Source organism: Fukomys damarensis, unplaced genomic scaffold (genome assembly GCF_012274545.1).
Source record: "Fukomys damarensis isolate Sample0158 unplaced genomic scaffold, DMR_v1.0_HiC HiC_scaffold_33, whole genome shotgun sequence".
Taxonomy (NCBI): Eukaryota; Metazoa; Chordata; class Mammalia; order Rodentia; family Bathyergidae; genus Fukomys; species Fukomys damarensis.
This window is the reverse complement of record NW_022900945.1, coordinates 48,249,522-48,264,494: the sequence shown is the minus strand read 5'-3', so window position 1 is coordinate 48,264,494 and position 14,973 is coordinate 48,249,522. Positions and strand designations below refer to the sequence as shown.

At 38.4% G+C, this 14,973-nt stretch overlaps 1 protein-coding gene across 3 annotated transcripts in view; it reads left to right on the top strand.

The window, feature by feature from the left end:
- Spag17 (sperm associated antigen 17) overlaps positions 1-14,973 on the top strand; it is a 195,771-nt gene that overhangs the window by 88,470 nt on the left and 92,328 nt on the right. For all 3 annotated transcript variants that reach the window (XM_033758259.1, XM_010631186.2, XM_010631185.3), the window contains 5 exons: positions 299-449; positions 1,606-1,833; positions 1,928-2,155; positions 9,484-9,545; positions 10,238-10,351. In XM_033758259.1, the coding sequence (XP_033614150.1) occupies positions 299-449; positions 1,606-1,833; positions 1,928-2,155; positions 9,484-9,545; positions 10,238-10,351 (783 nt within the window). The remainder of the gene's footprint in view (positions 1-298; positions 450-1,605; positions 1,834-1,927; positions 2,156-9,483; positions 9,546-10,237; positions 10,352-14,973) is intronic.

Here is a 14,973-nt window from a genome sequence, read left to right as displayed (position 1 = left end):
GGAGGCAGGAAAGGGGTCTCCAAAGGGAAAGATGAGTCGGCATGAGGCCCTAGCAGTTTGTCACGACAAATGAAGGGTCAGTCTGTTCTGTGCACCAGGAACTTCTGGCAAAGTGAGAACTGGCTTTTTTGGCCTTCAGGAAAATACCAAATTGGTCTTCCTCAGTTATCACTGATTCCCTACCACCACCCCTTCCCAAATAATGAAAGTGAAACTATCAAGTTTAGCCTCCTTCATATACATAAGGCACTGGACAGCTTACTTTAATGTCTTCTGTCATGTGGCTCTTTCGTGTCAGGACCAAAAGAATTTTGACCCCGTTCAAATTGAGCAGGAGATGCAGTCCAAGTTGCCACTGTGGGAACTCCTTCGATTCCCTCTGCCCCCACCTTGGAGCAGCACCAAACGTTTAGCTGCCATTCATGAGCTTATGCACTTCTGCGCAAGTGGTGAGTACACTGCTTTATCTTAGCTTAAGTTCACTGTAATTAACGGTTATATATGCTTCTTTGAATTACATCTTTATTTACAAAATGTATTGTGTGATCTCTGAAACACTTCAGAGGCAGGGATGGTACAATGATGGACTACAGCTTTCTTCCTCATGTGACATCCTCAGCAATCGCATGATAGCTATGCAAGCTGGTACTGGTTTTCTTTCTCTGTGGTTTCTTAACCAGAATAATTCCCTTCCCTTGCATACACGATGGCTGTGCCTGCAGAGTCACAGGCCATGTGGGGCATGGGGAAGGGAAGGTAGACACACACACACGTGCACACACACACACACACACACACACACAGTAGGTACCAGAGATTATCCCTTAATACACATCCACAGCTGTACATGGGAAACCCCTTGTCCCCACCTGATTCTTCTCCCCTGTCTTGCTGTCCCATTCTAAATTTATTTGTTAATCCCCTCCTCTTACCCTTCCATCTTAAATTTTCAAAGGGTAAGAACCAAATTTGTTATTCTTTGAATCCTTGGAAGCTGTGACAAAATCTAATGCTGCTTTGTAGAATGACCAAACAGCAAGTGAATAATAAACATGTGCTGTAAAAAAAAAAATACATAACTGGATAGAGCCAAGTGAAAGCTGGTGATTTTGAAGTATAGTGATGCAGAATAACAGTTCACGTGGCAGGGGGAGGGGAGAGTTTTCCTAAACCTGAATAAATAGGAAAACCCACTGAGTATAACAGCCTATATTAGGCACATGTGAATAATCTCTCATGCTTAATTTATAATAGCATCAGAATGTACTTTTTCTTAAAATCCATTTTAAACATGTTCAACTAATTTGGTACCCTGAAAAGTCTGTGTACATAAATATGGGTCCGTAATATTGACTGTGCCATGAAGCAGTTTGGGAGCGTTAACTTGATCAACTCTATCTCTCTTGACTGTGTAGCTTTCTTCTTATTAGGTATCATTGATACCTGTGGCAGACTTGTGGCGGCCATGTGTAAAGTCAAGTTAGTACCCATCGTGGTGTGACTCCCTTGTCATCCTAGTGCACAGACCCTTTGGTAGCCCCTCTTTCTGACCTGTACCATGAACCAGTACAAGTATTGGTAGTCATGGGTCCTGCCTTCTTACAGAATTCTTGAGCTGGAATGAAGTAGAACGAGCCTTCAAACTCTTTACTTTTGAGAGCCTGAAGCTCTCTGAGGTGGACAAAGCAGGGAAACTAAAGCCTTCTGAGATGATGCATGGAATAGATGCTAAGGAGGTTCTCATACCATGGGACAACCCTGCCAGATTTGCTAAACACTTAAGGCAGCAGTACATCCTGAAAATGAACACCCCAGAGGCCGAACAGAAAACAGGTACACTGCATGGAAGGAGTGAAAAACATTCTTATATTTTATGATTGTGCGTTTTCTGGCATTATATCTAATGACTATCCTTTACTTTGGCTAGATACTGAACCCAAAGACAGGACTATATATGTGGATCCGAATTGGTCATCATCTGTGGGAGATGATGAAATCAATGGAGTTGTTTCAAATCTTAATCTGCCTGACTCTGACAGTATGAACTATTATGACTCAAGTACTATGAAACCCTTAAACACTGATAAAAGAGAGCTCTTAGAACAGGAGGGCAGAGTGAAGACTCAGCTCCAACAGGAGCCTTTGAGAAGTAAAGGTATGTATGTAACAGTGTCATACATAAACAAAAGAAAGACTTTTCAAGATGTGTTATTTCCCTGCCTATTTTAATTGGAAGACTAGGTAACATTTAATTGATTTGGTTATTTATACTTTTTCCTGAGGGTTGTTACTCAGTAAGTCTTCCTTATTCAGCCTTTGTCTTTTCAAAACATCCTATTTCCTTTTATTCCACTCTTCAGTAAATTACATGCAATGAATATCATTAAAACTTTCATCATTAGTATTTCATGGGGTTATCATGATTGTATGCTAAAACTTGTATGTGTGTTTATTTGTGTGTGTGTGTGCATGTGTATGTGTGTGTCTGTCTATGTGTGTGCCACTGGGGATTGAACTCAAGACTTTAACACTAAGCTACATCCCCACCCCTTCATTATTTTTTATTTTGCGACAACATCGCCCCAAGTTGCCCAGGCTTAGCTGGAATTTAAAATCCTCCTGCCTCAGGCTTCCTGAGCCCAGAGATTACAGCAATGTGCCGCTATACTTGGCTTGCTATGGTTATTTTCTAAATCATCTGTGATAACATAACGAAATGCGTAGTGTAGAGCTTGGCACATAATCAGTACTAAGTGAACATCCTTTCCCTTCCTCTCCATCTTTAGTTCAAGGCATTACTTTTGTTCCAGAGTACAACACTTTAAATAATGTGGTATTAGGAGTACGGAAATAAAGAAGCATATTGGGCTAAATTTCTATTAAGCTAATTTGCACCAAGCTGAAAATTAATCTACCTAAAATATAGCTCTTTCATTTCTTACTCTTTCATTTCTTCAATGGTTTCCTATTAGCTGCAAAACACAATTCAACTCCCTGGTCTGCTGTACGGGTTTACCCAGTACTACTAACCTTTTCCCTTTTGTCCACTCATTCTGTGCTCTGTCCAACCATATATGTAATTTAAAACTACAGTAAATATTTAAATTAAATAAATTATTACAGTGGAGGATGCCTTGCCATTAATCATCCTCAAAATATTCTTTTTCTTCAGGAACACTTATCCCATTATTCTTGCCTCATTCTGAAGCAGTTCTTAAAGTCCTTTTTCATGAGTGTCTTTAGTTGAGCTCTTGCAGCTGCCTTAGTTTTCATGAACATTTTGTCATGGGGAAGAGCCAGAAGTTGCATGGTGGTTCCAGATCCAATACATGAGGTGAGTGAGGACACACTGTATGTTTTTACTAGTTTGCTTTTTCATTGGATGACACTTGGCTACAGCAAATTCGCTGTACTTTGTTTTTAAGTCTTGTAAAGACACTGATGAAAGAAGACTTCTGGAACTATTTCAGACGTTGGCAAGAATAATGGGATGAGTATGTTTAAAGTCAGAGGGAGTAGTTTGAGAGGAATTAATTACAATATGCTTTTTGTTGTGGTAAATTTTTTAACTCAACAATCAGTGTATATTTTGCTCAAAATTTGTAATTAGGTCCTACTTCCTCTGTACAACCTGCCATTTCTGTGGCTTTTCATTCAAAGTAAATTCCACCTAGAGCTCCCTTTCAGTTTTGAATAAGGTTCGAGAGCACCTCCTGAACCCTGGTTAGACGCGTCCATATGGAAATGCCTCCCTAAGGGGAAGAGGACCAAGACATGGAGGTAGGGATAAATGAGAAAACATGAAGGAAGTATAAAAAGAATTAAGATGTGTTACATACATGTACCAACTCACCGTGATGAATGTGATTAGGTACTGCAAACACATACTAATAAAAATTAAAATTAGAAAGAAATTTTAATAGATAATGTGAAACAGGAAGACAAAGTCTGAAGGGGTAGGGGAAGTGGGAGGGTAGGAAAAAGGGAAGAAGGGAAAGGAATAAATATGAGCAAAGAAAAAAAATGAAACAAAGTCTTTGTAAATAGGGAGGGCTGGAGGGGTTGAAAGGAGGATAGAATGGGGAAAAAAATAAGAACCAAGATATATCATGTAAAGGTATAAATTCCCAGTGATGAATGTCATATATTGTACACCTAAAATGTACCAATAAACAAAGAATAAAAAAAGAAAGAAATGCTTTGGTTAGTATTCCATGGCCATAATTAATCTACATTTTCTTTGTCATTAGCTATCACGTCAGACCACTGCGCATAGTTATTAACATGTCTTTACTAAAACCTCCACGACTCCATAGCTGCTCAGAAATGATAAGCGTGTTTATTTGGGAAACACTAACCACATACTGGTCCGTAAGGTAAATCTCAACAAATTTTCAGAGAAGAAAACCATAGAGAATGTGCTCTCACCTTACAGTGAAATTGTGGTGAACATCAACTACAAAATGATAATAAGAACATCACCAAACGTCTCAAAACTAAGAAATGCGTTTATATATGACACCTACATCAAGAAAAAGTCACAATAGAAATTAGAGAATATGTCAAACTAAAAGATGAAAATACTAAGTTTCAACGCTTGTAGAGTACAGCTAAAGCAAGATGAGTCCAAGAGAAGTTTGGAAGGTTAAATAAATATATTTACTTTTCGAGGAAGTCTAAAAATAACTGCCTAAACATCAACCTCAGTTAGAGAAAGATGAACAAAGCAGGTCCAAATAAAATACCAGAATGAAAACAATACAAATAATCGTAAGTCAATGAAATAGAAAAACATAGATACAATAAGGAAGAACAAAAAAATAGAAGCTTGTTGTGAAAAGATTAATAAAATTGATAATATTTTATACAAAACTAATCACAACAAAGAAAAAGCATACACAACCATATCTGGAATAGTCATATTAGAAATAAAAATCATTTTAGGTAGAAAGAAAAGGGGACTTATTCACAAAATACAGAAATTAAAAAGATATAAATAGCTTTATTCCACTAAATTTGAGGTTCAAAAGGGCAAATTACTGGCAAAGGATGACAATGGCCCCAGGAGAAATAGAAAACCTTAATAGTCACATAATTAATCAAATAGATGACTTAATTAGTCAAAAATCACCCCAAATAGGACATACTATGCCCAAATGATCTGTTTGGCAAGGATACCAAACACTCAAAAGAGAAATACTTCTAATATTAACAAAAAGTATTCCAGAAAATAATAAGATATTCTCCCCTAGTTGTTTTATGTAGTTAGCATAAACTTTATAATAAAAATTTCAAGGAGAGTACAACAAATTGTAACACAAACTCATTCATGGAGATGAAAAAATCCTAAATAAAAAGAAAAATTGATCTTGTAACATGTTCACTGATAATGCCTCCCAAACAAGTAATATTTATAGCAACAATAGAAGGAAAATGCATACATCGTAAAAAAAATCAATATAATTTGTGAATTAACACATTAGCTAGAAAAACATAATCAGTTTGATAGATACAGAAAAAGCACTTAAATTTCCATAGAAATTTATGGAAAGAAATCTTAACAAACTACGAACAGAAGGAAAATTTCTCAATCTAATAATGATATTTTTTAAAATTATGACATAAACATTATGTATGAAGACAAAAGTCTGTACAATATCCTTTGGTGAGCAAGAGGATGTCCACCATGAAGAAACACTTTAGATTTCATATTATATTGGGGGTTCAATGTAAAGCAAGAAAAAAAGATAAAATAGAAGCTTTGAAAAAACTGTCACTATTTTAAATATAGTGCAGGTAGAAAATGCCAAACAATCCAAAATAAATATTAAAATTGTAGGAAAGCTTACAAAGAGGCTTGTTATTGAGGAGATGATTATTAAAAGATACACAAAATATGTGTAAGGTACTGAGAGTTTTCTTTATACTTATTGATTATGTCAAATATTGATGCTTTATATGTTTGTGTTTATTTTATAAATTTAAAAACCATTTCAAAAATTAGGTGGTAAGAACCACAAGAGCTGTTAATATTCACTAATAATCATCCAGCCACTTTAATTTATTTAAATAAGAGTAGTAAAAGAAATAAGCGGTAGAATACAACTAGGAAAAAGCTGCCTGCCTCTGAGTGGAGTCAGCAAGTGCAGGAGACAGAAATGAAAGGACGATAACATTTATGTAATAATTGCCCTACTGTACTCAAAGCATTATGCCAAGGTATTTTATGTATATTAATCAGTACTTTATATAAAGATCAAGCCTATAAGTAAAATATTATTATTTCAGTTCTGCAGATGAGGAAACCAAGACTAAGAGAGGCTAAGTAACAAGTTCAGCCAAGAATCAGTAGGAAGTCAGGATAGAGCAAATCTTCCTCCATCCTGTCTCAGGGTTTCCTCAGTTCCGGAAATTTCTTCTGATGCACCCAGTGATTCGACCATCTTCACGGTCCCTTTGTCATGCTGATTCCTATCCTAATTGTGTTGCCTTTTGTTTCTTCCTTTCCAACAGGGTAGATTCCCTATTTCTCTGCCCTAAGTACACCTATCTTTTAGCCTCCCTTGCCCACCCCAAATTAAACCAAAATAAAGTAACCTGAGTTTTTACATTGTTATTGCATTAGTACATCCTGTGCCAATACAGACATGTGGCAAAGAAGTCACACTGAGTAAATATGGAGCCAGGATAAACTGAGAGAAATGTAAGCCCTACCACCGGTCCTTTCCTTTGTTTCATTTCGCTGTTTTCTTTTTCTTTAAAGCTCTAGTCTAGTTTTCTTCAGGCAGCTTTTGCCACCTGGTGGTCAAACTACATAAATTGGTGTTCTGGATCCAGGGTCCTAAATCCTCATAATCTAAATCTTGGATTCTAAATCCTCAGAGCTGAAAAATTGCCATTGTGCCCATTGATAGGCCCAGAGCTGGGCCCTGGCGTTTCACTGTGGCTGTTCAATGTTGCTGTTGGTCCTACATTTTTTTCCCTAACTCTAACTTCAAAAGCAGCCACTTTAATTCTCTTTAAACACAGCACAAATCATTCATGTATTTCCCGCACAACCATTTTATCATCAGATACACTTATATGACCGTTCCTGGACATGAAGGGCTGAATATTTGTGCTTTTCTTAACCAAACACTGGATTTCCATCTGAGACTGTTTTTGAACTTGACAGGGCCTATTGGATATTTATGAAAAACCTGAGAGTTGATAACCATGAGGCTGTAGGTTTAGATGTGCCCTTTATGCTTGTTGGGTGTTTTTTTAATAAAGTAACTGCTTTGCAGAGGGATCTTGTTATCTCTAAAGTAAAACAGATTAGGAAAGCTGTTTTTCAAAGAGATGAGAAAGCTTTCACTTCCAGATGTGTCAAAAACTACTGAATCACACTGTCAAAGGATTATGTGGTTGAAGGCAGAAATCAGACAGAAAAAAAAGTGATTTTTAGTCTTCTGGTAAGAGTTCAGATTAGTATTAGGATGTTCTTTCATTTGACAAAATAACAGATGCGTAATTTTTTAGAACATATTTTCTAAACTGGAGAATTTTTCTGCCGGATTCTTAGACACAGGAGGGGATATCAAGTCTCCAGGAAATCTGGCAGACAACAGAATAGAATGATTTTTATTCCACAGATTTCATATCAATTGCTTCAAGGACACAGGGGACACCGTGGTCTATTTAGAGTTGTAGTTGGCCCGAGTTGTCTCTTGAATGGATATATTTATATAAATGTTGAACTGAACTGGTGTTATAGTTTTCCTCTCAGTCAAAATGGAACATTGTGCTGTCACTGTCACCAGCCCAAGTCAAGATGGAACAAGCAGGGAAAATGTAAGTAATTGTGTTTAAGAAGGAAGAGTCTTGGTCTGTTCTCGGCAGGCATAATTAACTACTCATATGTGGTTGAACCATATATGGAAGTTCATATATGTTTCTTTTGCTGCAGAATGACAAATTAAATCGTGTCTTTACCCCCAAAACAGCCTTTATTACAGGTTTTCTTCCTTACCCCCCGCTTTAATTACTCTACTTGTATTTCTTTTCTTGTCTTTTTTTTGGTACCAGGAATTGAACTTGGGCCCTTGCACTTGCAAGGCAGGTAGCGGAACCACTGAGCCAAATCCCCAGCCCTCTACATGTATTTCTAATTTCAGTGTGTATTGTAGATATCCCTCATTCAAACAAAAGAAAGAACTTACTGAGTATCTGCAAAGTGCAGGTACTCAGAAGGCAGTGAGGAAAACAAGATAAGAGTTCCTATCCTCAGGAATTTACATTCAAAGCAAGCAGACCATGAAGAAATAAGCTTACTTTTTCTTCCTTCTTCGATAAATGACGATATTATTATGTTTTTAAAAAATAGTATCAGGCATTGGAAAATGCTATGGTTAAAAAGTAAAGCAGAGTACGAGACAGAAGAGGTGCCCATGAGTGTTTGTAACAGGTAAATATCAGAGAGCAAGTCATAATCATAACAGACAGGAGAAGGCAGGTGTGAAACCCTGAAGACACAGCGAAGTCAGGCAGTCTGTGTGAGGTGGAAAGAGCAAGGTGTGTGACTAGGTTGCGTTTGGACAATAAGACTGCAGCCTCATTATAAACAGCTTTGTAGGAGGTCATTTCCAGCTACTCTGCGGGTTTACAAGAAGTCAGCCTGGCACCACTCTTCAACATCATTGGAGTGGTGTTCCCCTAACAGCCCATATTTTTCTGGATACGAAAAGCAGCAGCCTGAATCTGTAGCCTTACAGTCCACTCACATGGCTGTTTGCTCTGTGGCCAACACAACTACAATCCTAACCATCCCATAAATACACCCTTTGGTCACAAGGCGGGATGATCTGTATGATTCCTACCGGCCCACGGCATGGGGCCGTGCGGCAGTCCACTTCTTTTGTTCAGCTAACTCCTGTTAAACTCCATCTGTACATGTGCAGGTGATCACTAAATAGTTCCTCATTGACGAATGATTGATGAATAGAAAAAGAGCTCTGTAGAATGGTGAAATAGCATCATTTCCTCCTAGGGGGTGCACTTATCCAGTTTCTCTCCCCATGCATCCCCACCACCTCACTAGTCTGTCACTCGCCAGGAAGACCCACAGACCAGGCACAAAATGAACGATGTGTACAGAACAGTTGATTTCGTTTATTCAGTAAATATTTTCAACATGTAAAAGTAAATGTACATTGTTAGAAATGAGTGACATAGAGGCTGAAAGCAAAATCTCGGATAAGATTTAGTGTACATCAGATAAGAAGTTGGGTTCTTTTCAAAGAATTTAGTGTAACTTTCCTGGGTCGGTATGGATTTAGAATTATTGACACAAACACCTTTTTTTGGAGGCACGAAACATGCCTCTTAGGAATTACCCTTTCAGCACAGAAGCATAGATCATATGGGCAACAAAAAGGCCCAGCACTGACCAAAAGCAAGAACAAAGCCCAAACACAACTGGATGCTGGTGTCTTTGATTTACAGATCCAACCACCAACAACGAGATCAAAGATGAAGCAGTCACAAAGGCTGATTCTCTTGAAAAGGTAAGAAATTATTTTCATAAAAGTGTAGATGACAAGTCAGATGATCTCAGAAAACCGTGACCTAGGTTGAGAAACATTCAAAAGAGATGAGAGAGAGAGAGAGACAGAGAGAGAGAGAGAGAGAGAGGAAGGGAGGGAGGAGGGGGAGAGAAATCAGAAGTAAGAGAGAGAGAGAGAGAGAGAGAGAGAGAGAGAGAGATGCTTAAAAGGCAAATGCTCGTGCTAATGAAGAGGGTTTACTTAGACGTTCTTAGACCAGCTTCAGCTGGAGAGAAAGGGGTTAATCTTACTAGCCATCTTAAACAAAACTTCCCAGCTCCTTGCTCCTCTCTAGACAGTGTGGCTTGGCAACTTCACAAACACCTGCTGACCATACAGCCATGTAGAATGAATGTTGTCTTGAAGTGAGTTCAGAAAAACCTGCCTATAATTGCTAACAGGACTCTGAAGAGTATAACCTAACAATAAAAATATTTAGATTATGTTGCCCATAAAAAAAAAAAAAGTCAAAGGCACACTCTTTCTGGCAGCAGCTCTCCCAAAATGTTGCCATATGGATTTATCCATATGCAGATTTCCCCAATTAGATGGAGTGCATGCTGGTTAGTTGTCAAAGTCCAAAATGGCTTCATTTGGACTGAAACAAATTATAGCCAAAATTGTGTTCCTATGATTTTTTTTTTTTTTTTTAGAAACCCAAGAAGACAATGGTGGAAGTAAATTTGGAGGACATAAAGAACACACAGCAGCGCAGTCTAGTGGACTGGAGTTACACTGAGCATTTTAAACCAAAAGTACTGCTTCAGGTATTTATGGGCTGCAGTTCTTCAGGACACAGTCAGACAGGTCTGGGGAGTTGGACTGTGATTTACAGCAGTTCATTTCTAGGTCACTCTCTCAAATGTAGTTCAAATCAATATTCCCATTTACTTCAGCTATAAAATGAGTTTATTCCCAGATTGAGCTATGCATTCCCAGGAACCCTCCAAAATAGTTTAAAACAGGCTCTCTGAAAGGATACTTTTATACAAATCTTAAGGAGAAAAAAAAACAAAAAAAACACCCACACGAGACTGCCCCATATTCCCTTTTAAAAGTGAGGCTGTTTTTAGAACCAAGTAAGGGAAGCAGCCTGTGTGAGTTACTTCTCTCTCATTGCTGAGACAAAAATGCCCAACACCCAAAGTGGGAGGGGAAGAGGTTTATTTGGCTCACAGTTTGTAGAGGTTTGGGTCCATAATCGGCTGGCTGGGAGGACGAGATGACGAACGAGCATCCCAGAGGAGAAACAGCATGGCGCACACGAGGCAGCAAAGGCAGCAAGGGACCTCATCCGCGTCTCTCTGCCCCCTTTGTCTCATCCAGACTCACACCCTTCATCCCAGCGCCCTTGGGCCTAGCACTGCACCGTGAGTCAACTCCAGCTTCCCACACTCTGGATCCAGCCTGTGCCCACACGAGGCTTTGGGGGAACATCTAGACCCGAACCATAACATTCCGCCCCGGGCCCGGCAAAGACTCGTGCACATGCCTTTACGCAAAAGGCATTGAGTCCATCTCTAAGACTTGCCAAAGTCCTAACAGCCTCACAGCCCCGTCTTTTCATGTTCCCTATCCATTCTATTTTCATTGCGCTTCATATTTTCTGTTTTGATTAATAAGACAATATAATAGCTAACATTTACTGAGCACTTACCATGTGGTACGCAGTGTCTGATACATATTCCTACTCGCAACACCCTGTGATGTAGAAACTCAATAGCTGAAACAGGAGTACTTTTTGCCTAGTAACAAGGTTGCTAAGTGAGAACCAGGATAGAAACCCAAGAAATCCAGCTTCAGAACTTGTCATTTTAAACACTATATAAAATAACAGATAATCCTAAAACCAACTCCTTTTGCTGTTTTTAGATTTCATGCAAAAATATGTAGTCTTTTGTTTTGGTCTTAATTTAAAATTTATTTTTTATCAATTTTACATCACCTATTTTTGAAGCCAGAAAGATCTACAGAGTCATAAGGAAAACAGCAGCCTCCTACCCCTACCCTAAGGTGCTTCAATTCCCAGAGGCAAGAATTTTTAATGCACTTGCCTATTTCTTTTATTATTTTGTTATCTTTAAATAATAGGCAAAATTTAGCTAGTTTTTTTTATTGAGTTTATTGGTACATTTTAGGGATACAGTACAGTTACATTCATTGTTGGGATCTTGTACCTCTACATGACAGGTCTTGGTTCTCATTTTTTCCCCTTGTCCCTGCCCTCCCTTCACCCCCTCTCCCCTCCCCATCTACAAACACTTTATTTCCATCTTTTCATTATCTCACATTTTTTTCTTTTCCCTTATTACCCTTCCCCTAATCATGTCACCTTTCCTACACCTTTACCTCCTTTCTTCCCATTTCTAAATGTCAGCAATCTTATTAGGATCTTATGTATTATTGCAGATTATTCACACCAGAGAAACTATTCGGTATTTACACATGTGTGACTTATTTATTTCACTTAGGAGTATATCTTCAATATGTATCCATTTTCCTATGAATGAATCTATTAGTTTTAATGGTAATTTTTAGTCATCATTGTTAATTGACTCTCATTTGTGAATAAGCATTATTTACACCCACCCAGCACACACACACACACACACACACACACACACACACACACCTACTTTTACACTAGTACTTCTCCATTCTCTAACACTACTAATTATATCACAATTTTTGGTTAAATCAATATTGAATTTTTTGTCATATAAATACTATTAACTCCATTGTGTGAGTATACATGTTTTTGTTTTTACTGGAATCACTACCTGCCCTTTTCCCTGTTTATTTAGTTTACTGTGTATTTATAGTTAATTTTTCCCTGAACTCTCTACACACAGTAAATCTCTTCTCAGGACCTTCAAGCCCAGTACATATTCTAAGAGCATTATTGTCGTAATGACTCTGCCCATATACTCTAAGCGTGGGGTACGGCTCTGCTCCGGGGCTCCCTTTACCATCCTCCTGGCACACTCACTGCCTCTTTCCAGCTCGACACTGTCGCCGTCATCGCCTGTCTTCTCTCTTAGGGCACTCTTTCTGGAGAGGACCATGGCTTTTCATTAGCTTCTGTAATTAAGATTTATGGCAGGCAAATTTTGAGGCACTGACTATTTCAATGCATCTTAATTCTACTCTTACAGTGACTAACAGCTTGGCTTTAAATAAAATGCTAAGTTTTAAAAATTTTTCCTTTGAAATATTAAAGGCATTCATCAGTAGTTCTATGACTTTCCCAGGCTGCTCTTGAGGGGAAGAAATGAAATTCTGATTTCATTAGTTTTGGAGTATATTTTTTCTTCTCTCCAGAAGACTTTAAGATCTTCTCTTCGTTCCAGTGCTCTGGGCTGCAGTTCTCTTTCTATGCCTTGTTCTGGGGAGCCCTGTGCAACCCTGAAATTCCTATCTTATTTTCTGGGAGATGTCCTGGAAGCATTTCTTTGATAACCCAACCCACCCCATCATTTACATTTCCTCTCGTTCTTTTTGAAATCTTTTTTATTCTGGAGTTGAAACACCTGAACTAAATTTCTAATTATTTTTCCCCTAATTTACAACACTTTTTTGTTGTTATTGTTCCTCCCAAAAAACGCTCAACTCCCATCTAAACCTTACACTAAGTCCTCTATTTATAATTCCAAGTAACCTCTCAAAGAAGTAATTTTCACATTCTTGATACAGTATCTTTTATTTTAATGGGTTTATTTTAGTCCTTTAAAGGTGTTCTCTTCCTGTCCTCAACTGCCTCTTTTTTGTGTCTTCTCTCCCTCATCTACTGGGGGGGGCAGATTTAGTTTTTTGGTCCCCATTTTTCATATCCAACATTTCTTCTTTGCTTTTTATTGATAATAAAACACTGAAAATATGCTCAGAAATGCTTCATGGGAGGATGTCAAGAGCTGGGCTTTGTGGCTGCGTCATCTGGCTGAGGCGTTTCCATGGGTAACCCATCGGTGCTATTATATTAGGTCCATTTTCTTGGGCCACTTAGGTTCTTCAGAGGGAAAAAAAAATCTAACCTTTTTGACAGACGTAAACCTGCCTGTAGGATTCAGCAAGAGGGAAGGCATGGGAAGTACTTCTGATGTTCGGTATCTAGATATGCACTATGCAGTGCAGTAGCCATGAGTCACGTGTAGATTCATCAGTCTTGAAATGTAATAGTCAAAAATGATATGTGCTGTGAATTGGCTATACACACTACGGGTAGCTATGTGAGTACTATATACACTGGATTTTAAGGACTTAGTTTGAAAAATTGACATATCCCATTAATAATGTTCGTATCAATCACACGTTGAAGTTCTAACAATTTTTATATAATTGGGAAGGTAAATATATTATTTTGATGATGCTACCAATGTCCAAAGGAAAGCAAAAGTGGAACACCCTCTTCCTAACAAAATATGCAATTCCTTATTTTCAGATCATTCAAAGAGTAGAAAACCAAAAGTTGCCTACATTAGATTGACATTGAAAGCAAAAACAAAAATAAAATCCTACAGTTCTCCAATTCATTTTCCTGGGGACAATTTCCTTGTCATTGATTGGCAGTGAGAAGGAACGGAGTAAGGGCCTGCTCATGGTGCCTCTCTCCCAGCAGCAGCCGCTGTATGTACGCCAGGGCCGCTGTACTTTTTTAAAGCCAGTGTCGCAAGGTAGTTAGCAACAACATGTGTCAGAAAGACCATTCCCCTCATTTCATGGTAATACAACATGGCACAGTGAAGAGTCATAAGCTGTGGCACTTGAAAAGGTAAAAGTTGGAGCTCGACATCTGGTATGAACCCAAGCACTAGAACTCTGTGTTCTTGGACAAGTCCCTCATCCTCTCTTAGTACCAATTTATGCTGAAAAATGAGAACTGTAGTATTTTGAAATGGGAAAAAATAATCTTAGCTACGGTCTTCCACTTCTCAGGCTGTCATAACAAAACACAGACTGAGTGACTTACACAACAGAAATGTATCTTCTCGGAGTTCTACAGGGTTGGAGACTGAGATCCAGGGGGCAGCACAGCTGGGTTCTGGTGAGGTCCTGCTTCCTGGCTGGCAGTTGACATCTTCTTGCTGAGTTAGCACTCAGCAGACCGGGAGAACAAACTCTAGAACTTCTTTTTATAATGGCTTCAATCCCATTATGTCATTATCTAAACCTAATAACTCCCCAAAGCACCGTCTCCAAATATCAACCCACTAGGCATTAGAGCTCTAACATACATTTGAACCCCAGGACACACAACGTAGTCCATGGTACCTATTTATCCATTTATCTGGGGTGTTTAATGATGATCAAATGAGATAATCTGTATGAAAGTGATTTAAAAACACCACATAAATAACTGATTTATTATCTACCAACCTTAATGAAGAAGTTT